Source organism: Lutra lutra, chromosome 3 (genome assembly GCF_902655055.1).
Source record: "Lutra lutra chromosome 3, mLutLut1.2, whole genome shotgun sequence".
In the NCBI taxonomy this organism is placed as follows: domain Eukaryota; kingdom Metazoa; phylum Chordata; class Mammalia; order Carnivora; family Mustelidae; genus Lutra; species Lutra lutra.
This window is the reverse complement of record NC_062280.1, coordinates 132,845,467-132,870,451: the sequence shown is the minus strand read 5'-3', so window position 1 is coordinate 132,870,451 and position 24,985 is coordinate 132,845,467. Positions and strand designations below refer to the sequence as shown.

The window sequence follows — 24,985 nt, the reverse complement described above, 5'->3', positions numbered from 1 at the left end:
TCTTGCCTGACTACATAGGACTTTGAGCCATTTTGGATTTTTTTTTTTTTTTTTTAATGAGAGAGAGAGATTGAGAGAGGTGGGGGTGGGGCAGAGGGAGAGAATCGTATGCAGGCTCCACACTCAGCTCGGAGTTTGACATGGGGCCTCATCTCACAACCCTGAGATCATAACCTGAGCCGAAATCAAGAATCGGATGCTCAACAAACTAAGGCACCCAGGAACCCCCCATTTGGGGTGTTTTTAAACAAGGTTAGGTCAAAACGAATTTCTTCCCCGTCTATGAGAAGATTTGAGAGAGCGAGTATAATCACAGATGATATCAGAATATTGAAGGACTTGTAATAATTACAGGACAGGCCTTTCTGTCAGAGACAATGTTGTTATCCCTGAATAACAAGGAGCAAACCTGTTTTGTTACTGGCCAAGAGAAGTTGAAATGGGAAGAAGCCAAATCTACGAGATCCTTGTTAAAAAAGAGAGACAGATGCAGCTCCAGAGGTTTCTTAGAACTGGTGATCCTCTGCATTTCTTTTGGCTTTCCACTGGGAATATGCACTCTAGACAAATCAGGCAAACTACCTCAAAGTGGATTTCATTTCCAAGATATGTTGTGAACAGTCTTTCTTCTGAAGATATGCCTCTTTTATTACATACCTTTAAAAAATGACTCCTATGAATAGAGTTCCCTGGCTGGGACTTCATCATAATTTCGCATTTATTGTATTTCAACACTTTTGCAACAGTGTTATGAAGAAGGTAGAGCAGGATTTTGTCATCCCTGCATGACAAATGACGAAAGGTGAAGGGATTTGCCTAAGGCCACATGACTGACTTTTACAAAACTCAAACTAGAACTCTTTTTTCTTCATGTTCTTTGTAAAAGTCTGTAATTACTTGGCTTCTGTGCTGAAGCCCCGTATTTCACACCCCTGAGGTTCAATGTTTGCCACACTTTGTACAAACATACTTAGCATTTTGGAAGAGTACTGGACAAATTGGTGTGGCTAATCTCTCTCTTCATTTCAAGAGTAGGTGCCTAGCCAGGTCCCTCTGACTGTAGTAAAGGCTTTGTATTTGCTAGCATTGAAGCTACATTTTGAACAAGAATAAGATTATGGTTCTATTTAAGAACAAGTTTTATGTCTAGTTGCAAATATTAAAAGCTAGAAGGTTAGAGGAGAGAACTCCCCGTCTGATACTCACCTGTGTGGGTTCTCCCCACTGGTGGTTTCTTTGCTCTGAATAACACAGCTGATGACTTTTCCGCAGGGAAAAGAAGGTAGACAAAGGTACTAAATATACAGAAATGCATATGGTAGTTCTGTTTTGCTATAAAAACATTTGTTTCAAAAGAAAAAGAGGATCATTTGAAAACACCTGAATATGTTTTTCTTGTCTCTTGTTCTGCTAATACCTAGTATATAGTATAGTACCCAGTACCTAGCTGGGGTATGACGGCACGACTGTGTGGGTGTGTTGGAGAAATGCCATTCAGTGCAGACATTGCCTTCTAGCTTTTGCCTTCCTCCCTAAAAAAGGGATAGTTTTCTTTGTGGAATCTTTGCCTTTCGTGATGCTAGCTTCAGAGGTTTAGGATGTCCCTGGAATTCCCTTTCTTGCCCTCAGAACGTTATGAGTTTATGACTTATGAATTATTTAAACTCTCGTGGGATTATACATGTTCGTATTTTTGAACCTGTGGTTTCTCTTAGAGTAATGAGTCCTGTAAACTTACTGCCCCATTTGTAAGGCATTTAAAGCTTCATCATTCCTAAAGCACTGTATCTTTTGAGTTGGAGCTGACATTTAATGTGCAAACCAGAACGAAATGTTTAGCTTTTCTTTTGCTGTTATTTTAAACTTTTTTTTTTAAGATTTTATTTATTTATTTGACAGAGAGAGATCACAAGTAGACAGAGAGGCAGGCAGAGAGAGAGGGAGGGAAGCAGGCTCCCTGCTGAGCAGAGAGCCCGATGCGGGACTCCATCCCAGGACCCTGAGATCATGACCTGAGCCGAAGGCAGTGGCTTAACCCACTTTTGCTGTCATTTTAGATTTTTCCCTCTTACATCCTTGTTGCTTTGTAATGTCTCAAAATCTGGATGAGTTCTGCAAAATACACAACTGTTTATGTTCTCTCTCTAGGTATTTTATACATTTCACCAGTTAGTAAGAAGCTTAATGTAGAGTAGAAATGTCCCCATTTATTTGCAGTATTACAGCCCATAATCACAAATCTATATATTTGTAATACATATGGATTTCTACTGAAGATAAGAATGAAGTATATAGCCTGTTAGCTATAACATTAGGCTTTTTTTAGAATAAAATGTAAGCAGCCTATTTAGGATTTTTAAATTTATGCTTATATAAGAACTATGTTTTCAGCTTAGAACTAATCAATGATCACTTTTAATCATTCATAAAAATATTGGTAATTTACAGGCTGACATTCTCAAGAATTATGGCACATCTTAGGGGCGCCTGGGTGACTCTGTCAGTTAATCATTTGCCTTTCCTCAGGTCATGATTCCAGCATCCTGTGTCGGGCTCCCTGCTCTCCCTCTCCCTCTGCCCCTCCCCCTGCAATCTGACTCACTCTCTTCTCTCAAATAAGTAAATAAAATCTTAAGAAAAAAGAATTATGGCACATCTCAATTATAGGTTAATGATCTTAATAGTACTCCCCAATTTGATTTCATTTTATGAATACATTGTTATTGAGCCAGATGAACTCAAATACTACCCACTGATAGAATGTTTTAAGAGTCTTAGGGTTCATATGCTTGGCTTCAGACTTCCAAATTGAACTCCACTCAAAAAGCAGACACTTGATAATTAAAATACATCCTGATACCTTATCTTCCAAAGCCAGGTATGGAAAATTAAAATATGTTTTAAACTCATTGACAATGTATGGATCCGTCTGAAATTGTGATTTTTCCATTCCATGAAATGTGTCTGTAGTCCTTAGAATTCTGTGCTTGTGAGCTCTGAGTAGTTCATCAGTAGCAAAGGAATGCAGAATGTGGTTCCATCTGTTCTGGCTACAAATCAAGTTTGGATCTGATTTTATTTTTCCCATGTAGTTTCAATTGTCTGATCAGTTAACTTATTACTTCACTAAGAAAACCTAATCTTGTGAGCCACAGGGATCTAACAAGCTGTCCGTTTGTGTCCCCAATTCCAAAACATCTTTGACTTGACAGTGCAACTCAGTAAATCTTACTAGTTAGTTGGCATGACCCAGCCCCTGAATGCTTGATGATAAAATAACAATTTAAAATATCAAAGTAGTTTTGCTAAAAACATAATCCTGTAAATTGACAGTTGAGTGTAAATGTGGTGACCCTGACTTAGGTTCACAGCAAGAATAGCGTGATGGGAACAGAGCAAACCAACCATCACTATCAACAGAACAAACCCTCAGAGCTCAACTAGATTTTATCACAGGTGCCCTATTAGGAGCAAGGGAACTTAACGTTTTCACATGTAAAGCTCTCAATTTTCTCATTGAAAATGGTTATTTTAATTAAGTCATTAGCAAAGAACATTATTTGTTACAAGTCCCAAATAGGCCAGCCAGGTTAGTTTGGCTCCAGTTGGCATAATGGATATGGCATAATGGCATAATGGCTCCAGATGGCATAATGGATAATTGTACTCAAGACGGCTACCACCCAAAAGCGACACTGGCTTTTGTCCCTTGAAGTCCTTGTACTCCGGAAGTTTCCCCTGGCTTCACAGGGACTTATAAGACCCCACTGGTCCTTTTATTAGATGGTAGATTTCCGAGGCCAGGGCTTTCTTGAGGTTCTTTAATTAGCTGTGTGTATGACTCAGCTCAAGTCACTTCATACGACCTTTTTTATTTTTTTCAGCTACCAGGGGCCAGACCTGGGCATAGGGGCAAGATTGGGGATCTGTACTGCTGCAGTTTGAGCTGATTTCTCCAGCTCCAGAGATACCAAAGACAGGCATAGGAAGGGACACTAGAATATCAACATCGAGTCTTGCTGTAGAGTATGGTCTCAGGAACCGTGTCGACATTTAAATGGTGTGTTGTATGGAACATGAGGAGAAATGAACTGTCCCCCAGTGAACTGCAAATTTTTAAAGATTTTATTTATTTATTTGTCAGGGAGAGAGAGAGCGAGAGAGCAAGAGTGAGTACAAGCAGATAGAGTGGCAGGCAGAGGCAGAGGGAGAAGCAGGCTCCCTGCTGAGCAAGGAGCCCGATGTGGGACTCGATCCGAGGACGCTGGGATCATGACCTGAGCCGAAGGCAGCGGCTTAACCCACTGAGCCACCCAGGCGTCCCTGAATTGCAAATTTTTAAAGCCCAAGAGATTTCAACTGAGAAGTTACTCGTAAGGCCTCAAAACCTGCAATTTGATTTTGGTATATGGAAGAAGTGCTGTTAATTGAGGTGGATGAAAGAGATTTTTGCTTTATTTCTGTGTTGCTTAGTTTTAAGGAACATTCATTCATTAAGAAGAGGATTTTTTTTTTTTCTTTTTGTGATCCTGGAAACCCTTAGCTTATCGATCTGTAGAGAATGTGAATGAGCAGCTGAGCACCGGACCAGAGTGTTGGATTCTGGGAATTCTCTTGGTTCGTGGAGCTCCTGTACAGCATCACAATTAGAGTTTCACTGGCAGGAGAAGTGTTGGGGTTGGTAATTGATTCTGTACTAATGACAAAAATCCACGAATTCCAAATTCACTATCCAAATTCACTATCCAAGTCTAATCTACTTTTGTGCTGGTAATGTCCATTTGTAAAATAAAAAAACAGACACAGAATATTTCTAAAAGCAAAGAATCTGTTTTATTTAAAATTCTCTAATTCTAGAGTATTTTAGCTTATAATTTCTCTTTGTGAATCAGCAAAATATTTTTTATTTCAGAAGTGAGCTAGACGTTTCTTTCTGTGGTCCTATTTGTTCAGTTCATTTTTCCTTTCCACTTCCGTTTCCCCATCTCGTTATCATGCCTCCATCATATCCCACTTAAAATTATACATGAAATGCTTACATCGTGGCAGGTGACATTCTTATCTCCCTCCATGCTACCATGCCCTCCCACACCAGTAAGCTAATGTGCCTTTCTTACCTCCACATCTGGTCCGCCAGTCAGTCCGAGGCTCCCTCCCACATGTGCTTGTTTTGATGGTCGTACTTCTGCCTGAGCTTCTCATTTCCTCATAGAGATGTGCATTCTCTCTTTTTTTCTCTTTTGGCCCAAACTCCTCAGAATTCATACAGCAGAATCAAGCCTGAAGAAATCTCAGTTGTGTGCATGTCATATGTTAGCACTGTCCTGCTTGTTTGAAGTAATTAGTAAATATTCTGAATTATTTGATTTTTTTTTTAAAGAAAGTTCTCTGGTATGTCTACTTTACTCTACCATCAGTTCTTGGCTGTGTACTTGGAATATGGTCTCCCAAATCTACACTGTGCTGTCATCCTCCGTCCACCCCATCATAGAGTGGTCTTTCTAAAATGCAAATATAATCCCGTTAATAGCTTAATAGCTTCCCATTGTCCATTTTAAGAAAACACCAAATCTTTAATTGAGCCTAAAGGTCTACATACCTTCTCTGGTCTTATGTTATGTGTCTCTCCCTTAGAGACTCTGTATCATCTTGGACTTGTTTGACTTTCTCTATATTCCAGGGCCTTTTCCCAGGGCCTGTTCTGTTTGTCCAGAAAGTAGTTTACTGCTTATCTGCTTCTGACCCCGCACCACCCAGTTCTACCTTGTGTAAAGCTAACACCTAATCAGCCACAGAGGCATTTCTGCCTGGAAGCCTGAGGCTGCAGAGCGGGGTAGTTCCCAGTTATGTCCTTCCATTGGCCTATGACTTTTCTTCACAATACCGGGTACATATTTGGCTACTTAATTAATTATCTACAGTGATTTGTTCAACATCCGACCCCCTCAAGAAACTGTTCACTCCATGAGAGCAGAGACCTTGTTTTCCTGTCTGTCCATGATATTCCCTAGAGCCTAGCACAAGTCTGGCACTTAGTGGGTTCTCATAGTATATGACTCAGATATATAAATTATGTATACAGTTGACCCTTAAATAGCATGAGGGATGGGGGTACCAATTTCTTGCATCGTCGAAAATCCATGTATAACTTTTTTACAGAGGGTATTTTTTTATTGTGTTGAAATCCCATAACCCAAGTGTTCTCATCTTGTCCATTTTTTAGTGTTCAGTTCAGTAGTGTTAAGTGTATTCACATTGTTGTGAACTGTACCTCCAGAACTTTTTCATCTTGCAAATCAGAAACTCTATTCCTATTAAACAGCTCTCCCTCTACCCCTCTCTGCATCTCCTGATAACCAACATTTTACTTTCTGTTTCTATGAATTTGACTACTTGAGATACTATAAGTAGAATCATATAGTACTTACTTTTTTGTGACTGGCCTATTTCACTTAACATAATGTCTTCAAGGTTATCCATATTATAGCATTTAACATCTTTTCCTTCTTTTTAAAGACTGGATAATATATTCCATTGTATGCATATAACACTGTGATGTTATATGTTATATGTTAACTGGGCCATGGGTACTCAGGCATTTGGCCAAACATTCCACTGGGTGTATCTGTAAGGATGTTTCTGGAATATTTTCACATCATGTTCACAGCAGCACTATTCTCAATAGCCAAGAGGGAGAAGGAACCCAAATGTTGACAGACAGATGAATGGATAAACAGTGTGGCTATATTAATCAGATCGGATTCTCAAGAAACAGAACCAATAGGATGGCGAGCTATCTATCGATCTATCATCTATCTGTCCATGTACCTAGAGATAAAGGAGGAGAGAAGTTGATTTATTTTAAGGAAGTGGCTCATGACATTATGGAAGCCAAGAAGTCCCAAAATCTGTAGTTGGCAAACCAGAGATCCAGGAGAGCTAATATGTAGTCATTCAGAATGCAAAGGTCTGAGAACCAGGAGCTGATGGTATTAAATTTCATTTGAAATGCTGGCAGGCTCACCACCCAAGAATAGCCGATACTTCAGTCTGAGTCTGAAGGCTGGAAAAGGCCAATGTCTCAGCTCTGGAGTCAGGCTGGAGGAGTGCCTTCTTACTCAGACTTTTTGTTCTATTTCGGTCTTCAATTAATTATGTGAAACCCACCCACTTTAGGAACGTCACTCTGCTTTATTCAGTCTATCTCAATTCAGGTGTGGTTCTCATCCACATGTAACTTTTGACTACCTCCAAAAACTGAACTACTAATTACTTGCTGTTGAACTGAAGCCCTGCTGATAATTTGGAACAATCAGTTAATACCTATTTTGGATTTTATATGTATTATATGCTGTATTTTCAGAATAAAGTAAAGCTAAAGAAAAGAAAATGTTATTAAGAAAATCATAAGGAAGGGCGCCTGGGTGGCTCAGTGGGTTAAAGCCTCTGCCTTCAGCTCAGGTCATGATCCCGGGGTCCTGGGATCAAGCCCCACATCAGGCTCTCTGCTCAGCAGGGAGCCTGCTTCCCCCCCTCTCTCTGCCTGCCTCGCTGCCTACTTGTGATCTCTCTCTGTCGAATAAATAAATAAAATCTTTAAAAAAATCATAAGGAAAAGAAAATATACCCACTACTGTCCTATATTATATTTATAAAAAAATCTACATGTAAGTGGATCCACATAATTCAAACCCTTGTTGTTCAAGGATTAACTATAATGTGACTTGGAGCATAGAATTGCGTGTCTTTACTTTCAATACATATATAAGATAATCTAACAATATTGTTTAGTGAGGGTTCTTCCAGGTCCTGTCTTAAGGAATAAATAATAATCATGCCTAACCACATACTGATATAATAAATGATGCTTTAAGCATTAGAGAATAGTTATTTTTTCTTAAGCAGTTGAGCAGTTCTCTTTAAAGCCTCATTCACAATAATATTCTCCTTAGAAAATAATTTCCTTCTAGCTAATGCCAATGCTCAATATCCATTAAATTATTAGAATTTCCAACTTACTGATCTCCTCAGTGTAGTTTATTGTAATGCCACATTTCTTTGTTTTATTTATTTTTTGCTTCAATCATGTAAAAGTAAAGAGAACAGTATAACGAACTTGCCTGTACCCATAATGCAACTTTAATAATTACAAATACATGACCAATCTGGTTTCATCTCTGCCCCCTCCTACCTTCCCACCCCTGTTCACTGGTGAATTATTTTAAAGCAAATCTAAGTACTTTCATCCATAAGTACTTTAATAAATACCTCGAAAAGATAAGGACTCTTCTAAAAAAAAAACAAAACCCACAATAACAATATCACACCTGAAAATTAATAAGTTCTTTAAATTATCAAATACCAGTGTTCAAATTTTTCTGCTTATAATTTAATTTTAATTTTTTTATTTATTCATTTTTTAAAGCTTTTATCTATTTAAGTAATCTTTATACCCAATGTAGGGTTTGAAACGAGACTCCAAGATTAAGAGTCACATGTTCCAATGAGCCAGCTACTGCCCTATCTTTTGATTTTTTTAAACTGTTAGTTTATACAAATCAAGATTAAATTTCCCCTTTCCTCTGTTTTAACTTCTTTGTTTCTTACTCTTTATATTTTTAAAAGGGGTCATTTGTCTTACAGAATTTCTCACGCTCTGGATTTTGCTGATTTCATCCCCACAGCATTCTTTAAAATATTTCTCTTTTCCTTAAATTTCTTGTAAAATGGTGGTTAGGTCAAGAATCTGGATATGATTTAAGTTCTTTTTTTTTAAAGCAAGAATAGAAATGGTCCAGCCCTTCAAACATCGCTAGTTGGAGATGCTGCTTTTACTAAATTTCCATATGAATGCCACCATTTTAAGTTCTACAGAAATAAAGGAAATCACTCTAGTTTAGTTCTTAGTAAGGTAAAATACTGAATCCCAATTTTTTTTTAAAAGATTTTATTTATTTATTTGACAGACAGAAATCACAAGTAGGCAGAGAGGCAGGCACAGAGAGAGGGGGAAGCAGGCTCCCTGCCGAGCAGACAGCCCGATGCGGGGCTCGATCCCAGGACCCTGGGATCATGACCTGAGCCAAAGGCGGAGCTTTAACCCACTGAGCCCCTCAGACGCCCCCTGAATCCCAATTTTTTAAATGATGATTTTGGTTCATGTTGACATTTTTTCCCTCAGATTTGGCAAGAAGAAAAATACACATTTGCTGTTTGTTTTTATCACCCCTGAGAATTTTAAAGGTATGTGCCTGCTGGACATAATGTTTGTTTTTTCTTCAAATAGAAATCATAAGGTCAATATTTAAAACAAAAACTCTTAGGTTGTGTTTCAGGGCACGGAGCTGACATTACTCTAAATGAACCAATGACCATCGAGAAAATGAGTATTGTGGTAAAGTACTGGAAAACCTATTTCTCAAATACTGGTGAGTGAAAACTAAATATCCAAAGGTTTGAAAATTCCTAATTAGATCTACAAAAGCTACACTTAAACATTTTCAAGTTGGTTTTCCACTTACGCTTTTTATTTGCTAAGGATTAACTATTTACTGCTAAGGATATACTATTTACTATAAAGCACATGCAATCCCTATTAATCATAGTCTAAAGGGAAGATGTGTAAATAAAATAAAAGGAAACATATGTTTTCTACCTGTGAAGAAAAAATTTACATCTTCCAAAGTTGAAAATGTGTTGCCCAAGGGCAAACACAGTGCTGTGGCAGGCACAGGGTTTTTCTTTTTAGTGCCCTAGTTGCTACCATCATTTCTTACTCTTTAAAATGGAATTAATCATATCATTGTATGAGTGTCTAAAAGCCAAGGCCACTAATCTTGAATTGTATCACACTTTCTTCTTTGCAAAACACTCGCTCATAGATTAGTTTATTTCTTTAAGTTAATAGGGTGGTTATCCTTTCTGTTTTAGAATTTTAAATACAGATAATTAGCTTCAGTGCTTCAATTAGACCTCTCATTTCTCTTCACCTACATTGTATTATGTGTATCACCAGCATCTAAACACTTAAGCTGATAAAATTTAATTTGCTTCTAAAAGGACAGACTCCAATTTCTGAAATTAAATTCTACTGGTGTCATTGTTGTTCAATGACTATGGTTTTCCTAGTCCTGGGATACTAGGTAGGATTTTTTTTTAAATTAAGATGATGTATTTCTTAAAATGGGCCTGAAAAACACTTTCAGGATTATCCTGTGTAAACTCCTGCTCCAGATGGTGTAGGACTCAGTAAATCCTTCCTTCCTTCCTCCTTCCTTCCTTCCTTCCTTCCTTCCTTCCTTCCTTCCTTCCTCCTTCCTTCCTTCCTTCCTTCCTTCCTCCTTTCTTCCTCCCTCCCTCCCTACCTCCCTCCCTTTTTTTCTTTCTAACATTCAGGGAAGATTAGTGAGCCTGTTCTGTAACATTCCAATGGCTCCCAGTCTCTGCAGCCTCAGAGTTCTTCCTGAAAATGGCTAACTGGTGACCCAAATCCTCTTTGCAACCTCTTCTGCTCTCAGTGGAAATAGAGCAGCTGCTCATCACCACCTGTCCAGCACCCTCCCTATTGGTCATAACCACGTCTGCTTCTGGTCATCTCATCTTTACTCTGAGAATGAGCAGCTGCAAAAAAAGAAAGAAAGAAAGAAAGAAAGAAAGAAAGAAAGAAAGAAAGAAAGAAAGAAAGAAAAAGAAAACATCAGATGTCATATTTTGACAATACAGCTGCTTACTGTAGACTCAAACATATTTTCTTTCTCTGACATTTACCTATAAATAAGAACTTAATAAATAAACTCAGTTGAGTGTGTTTTAAGCACATCTATCACTAAGTTATTAGAATCTGGTTGAAAGAGGATGTCCTGGAGTGAATGGAATGTATATTTTCGTTTTGTGTTCTAACCAGGGTGGTTTCATGCTTTATAGACTAAAATCCAAATTGCTTTCTATTTAAAAAAAAATATTGCTTTTTAAAATCTATTGAATAAAAAGTGGCAACTGCTTTTTGATGAGGACTTGTATGTATGATCAACATTGTCCCCACCAGTGATTTTTAGAATTAAAATTGTCCCCTCTTTAAAACTTTCAGCTAAGATTGAATATTCTGTAAAGCCTGAAGAACCAGGATTGCCCCTGCAGAAGTCCTGCAGTGAACAATTGGGATATTTTTCTACTGATCTATTTGCTTGGTTAGTGTTTTTTAATTTTTCATAATAACAATGTTTCCTGTATAACTTCTGGAGAACTTACTGATTGTGGAATACTAGTTCGTGTGCTAGGGGTGATGCAAAAGGAAGAAGAGGTTGTGTGATAGAAGGGGGATGGGCCGTTTTCTGTATTTCTCAGAGTCCTGAGCTGGGACTGTATGTATATATGGCAGGGGGATTCACTTCAATATAAGGAAGTGCTTCGTAGCAATCATGGTTGACCACAGCCAACCAAAGTGAACTGCGAAGTAGTAAGTTCCCCAACACTGGATGTGTTAGAGTCTGGTTATTGTTCATTAAGGTTAAATAATAGCAGTGATATTCAGACTTTTTAGGAATAGTACAATCATCTTCAAACAAAAACTTTACATATAACCTCAGTATTTAATCAGACAAGAGCAGCCTCAGATGTTACCATCTAACACTAAGCTTCTCCCTGATGTCTTTTTTTGAACTCCTGAATTTATCTCCCCAATTATTGAAAACAATACTTTAAAAGGTCTCTGTCCCCACTTCTCCCACCCCAAGATATTAGAACTGGTATTCAAATCTGCATTGGACAAGCAGTTGAACTGGGGTGAGACCTTTCCAATGCTAGAATTATCTGCTTATAAAAAATTCGATTTTTATGAATTTCTTTCATTCACTTTAAGCTGATTTCCAAGGAGATTTTAAATAGCACATAGGGTTGCAAGGAATTAACATAGCTGCTGAGGACATGGATGATGATGGTGAGAATTTTGAGTCAGTCACTTCCGGAATTTGTAGAATGTGACCATCAACTATTTGTAGAAATGTGACCATCTATTATTTGAAACAAGGAAAAGACTTGGCAACTAATAAGTGAGGGTAAACCGAGATGTGCTGACTTAAATGATGCAGAGATAGCAACAGGTTTCTTGATTTTAACCTGAAAGAAATTTATTATATTATACCTTTTTTGGGATATGAGGTTGGGAAGGGTTTTGAAAGGCTTAGGGATTTTCTTGAATTACTTATAACTTCTTTTATAAGCCCCCTTGTCTTAAATCTTTGTTTTTCCTCAGAATTCTACCACTACAAATGAAAGTAAATTTTCAAATCAAGCTATGTCCCTTGGGATAGAAGAAATAGTATTAGTTTATAAGTTTCTTAAGTAAATATATATATTTTTTCCTTAAGATTTTATTTATTTATTTGGCAGACAAAGATCATAGGCTGGTAGAGAGGCAGACAGAGAGAGAGGAAGGGAAGCAGGCTCCCCATTGAGCAGGGAACCTGATGCAGGGCTCGATCACCGGATCCTGGGATCATGCCCTGAGCCGAAGGCAGAGGCTTTAACCCACTGAGCCACCCAGGCGCCCTTATATTTAAAGATTTTATCTATTTATTTAACAGAGAGAGATACAGTGAGAGAGGGAACACAAGCAGGGGGAGTGGGAGAAGGAGAAGCAGGAAGCCTGATGCTGGGCTTGATCCCAGGACCCTGGGATCATGACCTCCTGGGATCATGACCTGAGCTGAAGGCAGACGCTTAACAACTGAGCCACCCAGGCAACTCTCTTAGGGAAATATTTTTAAAAAGAATTAATCAAAATGCTTGGAGGAGTTTTAGAGAAATGGTAGAACCAGAAGATTTCTAAATGGAAGGAACTTGACCTCTGCTAATCAAGTTGGAATGGTGTACTGTGGCCCTTTAATCCTTCGTGTTGTTTTCCTATAATACACCTTTCGATACAGTCATATAATTTTTGGTAGTCATAATCAGTGAAGTCAGAATATTTTAATCCTGCTTGTCTCTGTTATTCTTTATCTGTATATTTTAGAACTTTGATTTAGTCATTGGACTTATGATGATCTTGATCATAAATTCTTTAGTCCCTGAAATAAAATATTCTGCACCAAATATATAAGGTAAAGTGCTTTGGTATTTTCTGCACCTTTGCACGAAGCAAGGGACTTAGAGAAGCACCTTTGATTAGCGTATTGGTGCTTATTGTTTAATATTGCCTGACAATTTTCCTCTTAAATCTACGACATGATTTTCTCTTGTTTCTAGCTCTGGATCTCTAAGAAATGACTTTGGGCTTAAATTAAAGGCTCCGTTGCCAGAGTTTGAAAAAAACAAAAAGATTTCTCTTCTTCATTCAAGCAAGGAAAAGCTAAGAAGGTGAATTATGGTACAGTCCGTTTTTAGTATTATTCCTTTCAAGGAAGAAATTACCTTCATGAATCGCATAATTATTTGTAGTACTGTTAAAAGTTTCTGTGCAACTAGTAAATCTGACAGCTAAACACATGCAACTCTATTCCTTTTCATTCAGCAAATATCTGTGAGTATCTGATATGTGCTAAAATATGATTATAGCACCAGATAAAAAAATTAATCCTTGCCCTTCAAGGTCTTAGTCTGGTGCTCAAACAGACTTCTGGGTAGGCTATTACATCGAAAGTTATATTTTCATAAGTTTCATGATAGAGAAGAGCACATAGTAAGCACACTGGGAAAGTTACTTAAGACAACCTCTTTCAAGGGAGCAGGAAGGCTTTCTTGAGGAAATGATGCTAAATTGAGCTTTAAATGAAAAGTGACAATTTGGTTTAAAAGTCGGGAGGATGTTTCATGAGGCAGGAATAGCAGGTGCAGAGGATGGCAGTATCAGAGCGTTCAGTGGATTTATGAACCTGCCAGTGTGTCCATGTACTGGGCTCTGATGGCACAAGTGGAAAGAGGTAAGAGACAAGAAGTAGGTAAGGGTCATGCACATCATGTTAAAGAATTCAAATTTGAATCTGAAACTGTTGGAGAGGCACTGAAGGATTTTTACCAGGGAGGGATGTGATAAGATTTGTACCTAGGGAAAAAAAAAAAAAAAAACAAAAAGGATTTGCACCTGGAGTGAACACTAGCAGGATGTTAGAGAGTGAGTTGAATCTGGAAGTCTGTGGAATCTGTCAAAAGAAGTGATGAATCCTAACTATGGTTTTAGAAATGGGAGTAGGAAGAACAAATGCATTCCAGATATACTAAGTGGGTAGACTCAGTGGAAGCATGGATGTGGGAGGAGCCAGGTGTAAATAGATGTTGGGTCAACCAACTGCCTGGGAAGTCTAGTAGAATGGCAGGCTGGCAGTGGGAAGTGATTTTTGCGCTTGTTGGGTGTGAACACCTCCTTTTTTTTACACAAAGCTGTCTAGTCAGGAGTTGGCCCTTAGGTTCTAGAGAAAGATCTAGGCTAGAAATACAGACTTAGAGCTCTCAGAGATAGCATTTACTTAAAGCAGTGGATGTAGGGATGGATACGATAACTTTGCAAAGCATGTAGAGAAGAGATAAGTGGAATAAAGAACCTTGGGAAAAAATCTAAGGTATGGGAAGCAGAAAAGAAATTGGGGTAAAGAAAGATCAAGAAACCAAGAGGGACTGGAATTGAGACCAGGGAGAAGAGTTTCCTAAGGCAATGAGTGTTCAAGAGTATCACATGGCAGAAAACAACTAAGGGGAGAACTAGTAATTAACTATTCGTATTTGGCAAAACGTAAACATCATTGGTCTTGGTAAAAATAATTTCATTGGCATGGTTAATGAAGAAACACCATTGTGGAATGATGGAAAATGAAAGGTGGGAGCATAAGTGAAAGGAAAAGAGAAAATGAGGGTATATGATATGTAAAAGGGGATTCTAGAGTAAAATGAGAAGTTTTGATAAGATTGGGCCAGACTTGAATATGTTTATATTTATATTCCAAAAGAAAATAGCTGGAAGAGAGATAGAGGTCTTAAAGATACTCATGTTCTGATTATCAGTGTTGTAAAAAAAAAAAAAAAAGTGGATCTGTGGTATAAAAAATGAAACCAAAATTTGTTGGCTTGATATATGGTTTTATGAATTAACAATTTGAGTAGGGCTCAATGGGCAATTCATTTGCCTCTATGATGTCAACTGGAGTCACTGGTGGTATTCAGCTAGTGGATGGTCTAGTCAAGACAGTCCAAGACATTATGCCTGGAAGGCTTTGCAGGGATGGTTGGAAGGCTAAGCCCACTGGGACTAGTAGTTGAAGCTTCTTCAGCATGGTAGTCTCAGGGTTGTCAGGCTTCTTACATGGCAGCCCAGGGCTCCACTGTTCCAAGAGACAGACAGAGGAAGCTGCCACTGTCTTAAGGCCTGGGACCAGAAACAGGCTTGGTTCTATTTCTTCCATATGGGGTTGGTCACAACAGTCACAGAATTATCCCGATCTAAAGGAAGGTACATAGAACCTTACCTCTCAGTGGGAGGAATGTAAAATAATATTAATCCCCTAGAGCTGAAAAGGGGGGTTGGTGATGGACTTGGTATCCCTAAGTAGATAGAAGTTTATGGATTCTAGAACCAGGTGGAACATCTCTTCTACTGAAAATGGAGAGAAGGAGCTAAAGCTAAATGTGAATAAAGACGAATCTTTTAATGGGGGCCAGAAAGTCAAAGGACGTTGAGTAATTTCTGCCAAATGGCCTCCATTTCCTGCTGAAGATCAATGGAAAGGTGGGTTTGGGGCTTGGTGAGGTAGGCTGGTGGATGGGCTAGTTTGGTGCAAAAGACCCTCACTCACATGTTTGCTGCTCTTTTGGCTGAATGAAGGCTTAGGTAGGGTCTGCTGGCTAGTGCTACTGCATAGATTTCACTGATCTGCACTGACTAAGAAAAATACAGTGCAGTATTTTTAAAGCTATATATTATGGAATTTATATTCTAAGATTTTGTTTTCCATATTTTATTTGGTGATATTAAATTTGTGATATTTCTAAATGATTGCAATGGAAGGATATTGGGAGATGCTACCTCTTTTATTTTTCATGTTGAGATCTAACAGTGAAAATCCTTTACTGGTCCTCCAAACTTCTGTGTTGTTTGTATTTTCTTCATTTTAATGGTTGATGAAAAAACTAAATGGTTGATGAACCACTCATCTATCAGACTAAAAAGATGCTTTGGAAACTGTATACCCCTGCAGCATAATTTAAAGAACTAGAAATCTTTGTCCCCCCATCCCCCCAAAAAGCTGTAACCGGAGTGCCCCATCTTCCCCTTTAGAGATTTGCTTGAAAGATACCAGAAAGTAAAGAATCCATCCCTAATTATTTTTTGCCTTTTCCTCCTCTTAACCCTTATGATGATGCCTGTGAATCTTAAAATGGATGCTTCTAGTCTGTTTCCTTTCCTCCTTCTCCCAGTCAGCTGCTTTACACACGCTTTTCTCTTGTCTTACTCCCAGTGGTGTTTTTGCATCAAAAGGTAACACGATTTTGACTAAGGTTGAGGAGATAATGGTCCCAGCTGGTGGTTTTGAATATTTGCATTTAGGATGTTCTTTTTAAGACAAGTATAACAATTCTGTTTTCTTTATCAGAACAGACTAATAAAAATTGGCTACCTCATTCTAATATTCTTGGTGAAATCCCTTTTGTTATATGTCTTTTAAATACATTAAATATGTTTTCATCTTGTTAAGGTATACTTTTCAGAGTGATTCCAAGCCGTGGTTTTGTTTGTGTGTCCATGAATCTGAAATGATGGTAGTTTAAAATTTGGGGGGATGTCTATTCACTTGGAAAGACGTGAAAGGAAGCTTTGCTATGGTCTCTCACAAAGGAAGGCTTTTCCAGGACTGAGCAAGTCTGAGGAATTCAAGGAAAGTAGAACAGGAAGTTTCCAGAGGGCCCCAAATCCGATCTGGCCAAAAGGCTTCCCTCTGTGAGTTTTCATTTGCTTGAGACACATTTGTGCAGAGGAGAGACCCAAGGACTTAGTTTGGACGAGATCTTTGGCCTCAGATCCCTTACAGCCACTGAGAATCACTCAACTAGGGGAGAATGACTGAACTGGTTCTTTCCTGACTTATTTGGAATGGATCCTAACCAAGCTGACTGTGGGCTACTGTGATAGATGACAAAGACCAAACATGCCCTTTGACAGGTCCTTGTCTATTGCTGTTCCATACACAAAAGAAAAAGAAAAAAAGCAGGACCATATGGAGTCTCTGGAGCCTGTTACCCTGTTTCTTTGAGCCAACATCTTCAAAGTTTCACTAACCATTTCCTCCTCACTCTTTTTTTCTGTTTTCTTTTAGTTTAAAAAAAAAAATCATTGTATAATTAACATAAAGGAGATTTGATAAAGTTAACCTACAATGAAATCTTCAGTGTATGTTTTTTTTAAATCTCTTTGGTTAAGTGCTCATCTTTTGTCTATCTTTCTACTGGGTTTTTCTGTTTTTTTTTTTTTTTTTTTTTTTTCCTTATTGATTTTTAAAAATTCATTGTATATTCTGGATATATGAGCCTTTTGTCAAATATATACATTGCAAATATCATCTCTCAGACCATGTGTTGAGATATATATATATATATATATATATATATATGTTAATACATAAGACTTGAAAGAAATTCTGCTCCCAAGAGGTCACTTTGAGTTGTGTCTCACTCAAAGGATGAAATTTTAATCTCTTTGATCCATTATCACTTAAGGATACAGGTCTCCTATTTTCCCTGCCCTGTCCTAATCTCAAGTTCCTAATCTTGATGTGAAAGCCAGAAAGATTTGAGAAGCAATGAACAAGGCTAGATCTATAATGTTTGCTAATACACTCTCTAGTCTCAGGAATATTTGAAAATTTAGAATAGAGTTATACTTAATTAATACTAGAAGATTAAATTAGTGTCTGTAAGAGGTAAGTTACATGTGTTTAAGTGTATGGTTTGATGAGTTTTAAAGAGATGGTTTGTTACCCACTGTTCCCAAGAGGAGGGGGTATTATCATGCCATTCAGGGCTACGTAGGGAAGCACCAGAGTTGGTCACGAGGCAGACGAATGGATATACTCCTCTAAACCACAACATTTCCATTATATTAGAATGTTTCTTTGTGTATTAAGCATGTCTTTTTATTCTGATTTTTAAAAAAGATTTACCCATTTATTTAACAGAACGAACAAGAGAGAAAGCACTCAAGTAGGGGGAGCAGCAGGCAGAGAGAGGGAGAAGCAGACTCCCTGCCAATTGGAGAGCCCAATGAGGGACTCAATCCCAGGACCCTGGGATCATGACCCAAGCCAAAGGCAGATGCTTAACTGACTGAACCACCCAGGTGGTCCTATTGATGGTTTGACATCGGGGAGCTTACTGACTGTGGGGAGACTGCCCATCCATCCCACAGGTAGCTAGTTTCCAGAGATCGTAAATGACTTGCCAGTGAGCATGCCTTGCATATGTACAAACTGACCCATCCAGAGAACCCTCCATCCCAGAGTCTGCTGCAGTGATTCAAACTAGCCAGTCCTAAGCCTGCTTACCTACCTTGCCTGCTCCTTCTCTCAGAAACCACAATAAAGTCTCTTGCTCTTGTTTTCTTCTGACTCATTCTACCTCCTAACTGCCCCTGGTGCTTTCCTATGTGGCCCCGTGTGGTGTGAAGTGGCCCCTTCCTCTTGGGAACTGAGTAACAAACTGTCATTTCAATGGCAGCCATCTCCTGATCTGTTGGCCTTCCCGTACCTGAATAATAATAAAACTTGCATTTTAAATTACCGCATGCTGGGGCACCTGGGTGGCTTAGTCGTTAAGCATCTGCCTTCTGCTCAGGTCATGATCCCAGGGTCCTGGGTTCGAGCCCCACATCAGGCTCCCAGCTAGGTGGGAAGCCTTCTTCTCCTTCTCCCATTCCCTCTGCTTGTGTTTCCTCTCTGTGTTTCTGTCAAATAAATAAAAATCTCTTAATAAATAAATAAATAAATAACCTCATGCTCTTTCCTGGTCTATCCTCTGCCATCCCCTGGAGGCAGCTACTGTTCTGATTTCTGTCACTATAGATTTGTTTTGCTTCTTCTAGAACTTTATGTAAGTGGAACCCTCAATATGTACAGTTAGGTCTGGCTTCTTTCGGCCCAGCAGATGTTTTAAGATTCATTAACATTGTTGTGTACTTTAGTGGTTTGTTCCTTTTTTCGGTGGAGGAACATTCCACTGTGTAAGTACACCGCCCTTTGTTATTCATTCCCTGGGTTTTATCTACGAAGAATAAAGCTACTGTGGGGGAGCCTGGCTGGTTCAGTCAGTGCAGCATGTGACTCTTGATCTCAGGGTCCTGCGCTTATTAAAAAAAGAAGAAGAAGAAGAAAACTACCACGAACATTCTTTTATATGTGTGTTTTGTGAACTTAGATTTCCATTTCTCTCAGAAATAGGGTTGTGTACCACAGGTTTGGTGTATGTTTCTCTTTTTTTAGGAGACTTCCAAGCAGAAACCTAAAATAGTAGCACCATTTTGCACTCTCACCAGCAATATATGAGAGTACTAGTTGCTCCCTATCCTCATCAACATTTGGTATTGTTAGTCTTTTCCATTTCAGTCATTCTCGTGGTTGTGCAGTGTCATCTCATGATGATTAATGAGACTGAGCAGCTTTTTGTGTGCTTTGGGCCATTTGCGTATCTTTTTTAATGAAGTTTGTGCAAATCTTTTGCCCCATAAAAAAACCTTTTGCTTACTTGTGTTTTTGTTATTGAGTTGTCGGCGCTCTTTCATATTCTGGATTCAAATCCTTTGTCAAGCTTATGTCTTGAGATATTTTCTAGCCTGTGGATTACTGTTCATTTTTGTGAACTGTTACATCTTTTGATGAGCAGAAGCTTTTAAAAAACTTTGATGAAGTCCAATTTATCAGTATTTTAAAATATGTACCATATTTTCTCTATCCTGTATTAGCAATCATTGCTAATGTTGCAATTACAAGTTGCAATTACATGTGCTTATGTTGTCTATAAGACATTTTAAAGTTTTAGTTTTTATGACTATTTATCTTAAATTAATTTTTATGCACGGGATGAAGTGTTGAGATTGTTTTCTTTCAGATGGAGATTTTCAAAATTTTATTGAAAAAACTTTCCATTCTTTGGTGAATTGCTTTAGTACTTTCATAAAAATCAATTATCATATAACTTCAGTGTATTTCTAGATTCCTTGTTCCACTGATCTGCTTATCTATCTTCTCCTCCTCTAGTATTATATGTAATGATTAATGTAGCTTTACTATTCTCAAAATCAGATAAAGTCCTCCAACTATGTTCTTCATTTTCTTTTTTTTAAATATTTTATTTATTTTTTTGACAGAGATCACAAGTAGGCAGAAAGACAGGCAGAGAGAGAGGGGAAGCATGCTCCCCGCTGAGCAGAGAACCTGATGTAGGGCTCCATCCCAGGACCCTGGGATCATGACCTGAGCCAAAGGCAGAGGTTTTAACCTATTGAATCACCCAGGTGCCCCACTGTTCTTCATTTTCAAGTTGCTTTGGATATGAAAGGTCCTTTGAATTTTCATGTAAATTTAAAAATAAGCTTGTCAATTTCTTCTTTTAACAAATCCTACTAAGATATTGATTAGGATTGTGTTGAATCAGTAGATCAGTTTGGGGAAAAATTGATGTTGAACAGTATTGATTCTGGCAGTCCATCTCTCCATTTTTAAAGGCCTTTATTTCTACAGCGTTTTGTAGTTTACTAAATTTATTTCTGAATGTTTGTCCAGTTTTAAAAATTTTGCTTAAGGATTTTTTTATTCATATATCCAAAATTTTCATAACTAACATCAGAATTAAATTTATTTTGTATGTTGACCTATTGTCCCATGATGTAGCTTTATCTGTTAATCACTTCTAGTCATTTTTTGTGGATTTCTCACATACCCAATTATGTCATCTGTGAATAAAGACGTCTTTTTTTCCAATCTTTGTGGCTTTTATTTCTATTTCTTGCCTTAATACCCTGGCTAGGTTCACCAGTTTTTTTTTTTTTTTTTTTTTTTCATTAGTTGTGATGAAAGTGGCATCCTTGAGGCACCTGGGTAGCTCAGTCATTAAGCAGCTGCTTTCAGCTCAGGTCATGATCCCAGGGTCCTGAGATCAAGCCCGGCTTCCGGCTCCCTGCTGGGCGGGAAACCTGCTTTTTCCTCTTCCATTCTCCCTGCTTGTGTTCCTTCTCTCGCTGTGTCTGTCTCTGTCAAATAAATAAATAAAATCTTTGGGAAAAAAAAAAAAGTAGCATCCTTGCTTGTTTATAATATTACAGGGAAAGTGTGAAGTCTTTTACCATTTCTTATGATGTAGGCTCTATTTTTATATATGCCTTTTATCAGCTCAAAGTTATCTTCTATTCCTATTTCAGGTTTTCATCATGAATGGATGTAAAATTTCGTCAGTGTGTTTTCATTATTTATTAAGATGATTATAGATGTTCTTTTTTTTCTGTTAATGTATTGGTTACATTGATTATTTTTAAATTCTATACTCTGTCTTGATATATTCTCTTATTGCTAGATTTGGTTTGCTGATATTTCATTAACAATTTTCATATCTGTGTTCATGAAGGTTATTGGTCTCTAATTTTCTTATGTCTTTATTGAATTTTGGTATCAGGTAAATGCTTACCTCATATAATGAAATAGAAAGTCTTTCTTTCTTCTTCTGTTTTCTGAAAGTTGTGTAAGGTTGATGGGTTTTATAGAATTCAACAGTGAAACTATCTAGGCCTGGAATTTTCTCTTTGGGAAGTTTTAATTAAAAATTCAATTTCTTTACTAATTATAGGACTAGATTTTCTATGTTTTTCTGCTCAGTTGCTTTAATTTATGTCTTTTAAGAAATTTGTCTGTTTAACCCAAGGTGTTAAATTTATTGAATGACTTTTTGTTCATAATACTGTCTTATAATCCTTTTAATGTCTATGGGTCTCTGATGACATTCCTTCTTTCATTTCTGGCATTGATAATTTGTACTTGCTTGCTTTTTTTTCTTGATAAGTCTGACAAGGGGTTTATCAGTTTTACTGACTTTTTTCAGTGAACCAAATTTTTATTCATTGATTTTCTGTGTTATTTGCCCATTTTATATTTGATTCCACTCTGTCATTTCCTTTTTTTCCCTATATTTTGCTCTTTTTTCTATTTTCTTAGGTAGAAACTGAAATAATTGATTTTAACCTTTTCTTCTTTGTTTTTAAAGATTTATTTATTTTAGAGAAAGAGAGAGAGTTCGGGGGTGGGGGGTGGTTAGGGAGGGTCAGAGAAAGAGGGAGAGAGAAAAACCTCAGGCAGACACCCTGGTGAGTGCAGAGCCCAAAACAGTGCTCAATCCCACAACCCTGAGATCATGACCTGAGCCAAGATCAAAAGTCAGTCCCTTAACCAACTGAAAAAAAAGTTTCCAAAATATATATAAAAGAATGTGTATGATAGGGCGTCTGGGTGGCTCAGTGGGTTAAAGCCTCTGCCTTCGGCTCAGGTCATGATCCTGGGGCCCTGGGATCGAGCCCCACATCGGGCTCTCTGCTCAGCGGGGAGCCTGCTTCCTCCTCTCTCTCTACCTGCCTCTCTGCCTACTTGTGATTTCTGTCTGTCAAATAAATAAATAAAATCTTTAAAAAAATTTTTAAAAAAGAATGTGATAAATTTTATTGTAAGCCATTTTTTATTCATATATCTAAAATTTTCATAACTAACATCTAGAATTAAATTTATTTAACCAACCAGGTGCCCATCTTTTCTCTTCTTTTTTTTTTTATTTTTTTATTTTTTTTTTTAAAGATTTTTTTTTTTTTTTATTTGCCAGAGAGAGAGAGGGAGAGAGAGCAAGCACAGGCAGACAGAATGGCAGGCAGAGGCAGAGGGAGAAGCAGGCTCCCTGATGAGCAAGGAGCCCGATGTGGGACTCGATCCCAGGACGCTGGGATCATGACCCGAGCTGAAGGCAGCTGCTTAACCAACTGAGCCACCCAGGCGTCCCTCTCTTCTTTTTTTTTTTTAAAGATTTTATTTATTTATTTATTTGACAGAGAGAAATCACAAGTAGGCAGAGAGGCAGGCAGAGAGAGAGGAGGAAGCAGGCTCCCTGCTGAGCAGAAAGCCCGATGTGGGGCTTGAACCCAGGACCTGGGATCATGACCTGAGCCAAAGGCAGCAGCTTAACCCACTGAGCCACCCAGGCGCCCCATCATCTTTTCTCTTCTAATAAAAGTGTTTAAAACTATAAATTTCCACTTATAAAAGTTTTTTCTTATAAGTGCTTTAGCTGCATCTCATAAATTTTGAATAAATCAGATTTTCACTATCCTTTAGTTCCTTTAGTTCAAAATATTTTTCTCATATTCCTTGTAATTTTTTCTTTGACCACTGATTGTTAAAAGTGTGTAATTTAATCTCCAAATGTTTGGAGATTTACCAGGTATTGATTTATAATTTAATTATATTATCACCTGAGCATATATTCTGGAGGATTCTGTCTTTTGATATTTTCTGAGCTTTGTTTTATGGCCCAAAGTATGGTCACTCTTGAGTATTCCATGTGCACCTGAGGAGAATATGTATTCTGCTGCTTGGGGGAATAGTGTTCTAGATATTAATAAGGTAGAATTGGTTAGTGGTATTTTTCATATACATTCTGTATCCTTATTGATTTTTCTGAGAGTTAAAATCTTCAGTGATGACTGTAAATTGCTCTATTTTTTAATTCATTCTGTCAGTTTTTGCTTCATGTATTTTGATGTTGTTAGTTGCTTGTCTTCTTTTTATTTTACCTATTTTAAAGATTTTATTTATTTGAGAGAAAGAGAGAGAAGAAGCATAAGTTGGGGAGGGTCAGGAGGGAGCGGGAAAGGGAGCAGGAGACTCCCTTCTGAGCAGGGAGCCAGATGCAGGGCTCAGTCCCAGGACTCTGAGATCATGACCTGAGCTGAAGGCAGAGGCTTAACCTACTGAGCCACCCAGGTGCCCCAGTTGCCTCTCTTCTTAATGAATTGACCATTTATCGTTAAGAAATGATAAGCTCTAGTTATTTATGCTAATACTGCATCTTAAAATCTACATTGGTATTCATATAGCTTTCTTATGAAAGCATGGTTTTTTATAACTGAAATATGTCTTTATATTTAAAGAGTGCCTCTTATAAACCGCATCTAATTGAATCTTATTTTCCTTTTTAATTTGCCCATCTTTTTAAATTTTTTAAAGATTTTATTTATTTATTTGACAGAGAGAGACACAGTGAGAAAGGGAACACAAGCAGGGGGAGTGGGAGAGGGAGAAGCAGGCTTCCCACTGAGCAGGGAGCCCAAAGTGGGGCTCCATCCTAGGACCCTGGGATCATGACCTGAGCTGAAGGCAGACGCTTAATGACTGAGCCACCCAGGCATCCTAATTTGCCCATTCTGACAATATCTGCTGTCCAATTGAAATGTTCATTTGATTTACATATAATATAATTACTATTAAGTTTGACTTCAGGTCCATGATTTTTCTATTTGTTTTCACTAGTTCTATCTGTTTTCTTTTCCTTTTTTTCCCCTCATTGGCTGCCTTCTTTTGGATTAGCCAAGTGTGTTTTGCTTTCCTTTTTATCTCCTCTATTGACTTTTGAGCTAAAATTATTTTTAATAACTAAAATTAATAATTTAATGTTGCTCTAGGGTTATAATATGCACCCTTAACTTACCATAGCCTACCTTGATTTGACATTATGACACTTAATATACAATAGTATTTTTCTATTTACCTTCTATTTTTGTTATTGTTGTCACATATTTTACTTTTACATAAGTTATCAACCCACATTTTTATTATTTTGCTTCAAAGTCTAAGCTATTTTTCCAGTTATCTTTTGCTATGTAACAAATTGCCCTAAAACTTGGTAGCTTCAAATAACAGCCTATTCCTCATAACTTACAATTTTATGATTTATCAATTTTAGTAGAACTTGATACTGTGATTCT

General features: G+C 37.7%; 1 protein-coding gene across 1 annotated transcript in view; it reads left to right on the top strand.

The window, feature by feature from the left end:
• The window catches only part of SOHLH2 (spermatogenesis and oogenesis specific basic helix-loop-helix 2), a 52,205-nt gene that overhangs the window by 10,338 nt on the left and 16,882 nt on the right, over nt 1-24,985 (top strand). Inside the window, exons 3-6 of the mRNA XM_047723167.1 lie at nt 9,182-9,243; nt 9,324-9,428; nt 11,087-11,186; nt 13,243-13,353. Coding sequence (XP_047579123.1) covers nt 9,182-9,243; nt 9,324-9,428; nt 11,087-11,186; nt 13,243-13,353 — 378 coding nt within the window. The remainder of the gene's footprint in view (nt 1-9,181; nt 9,244-9,323; nt 9,429-11,086; nt 11,187-13,242; nt 13,354-24,985) is intronic.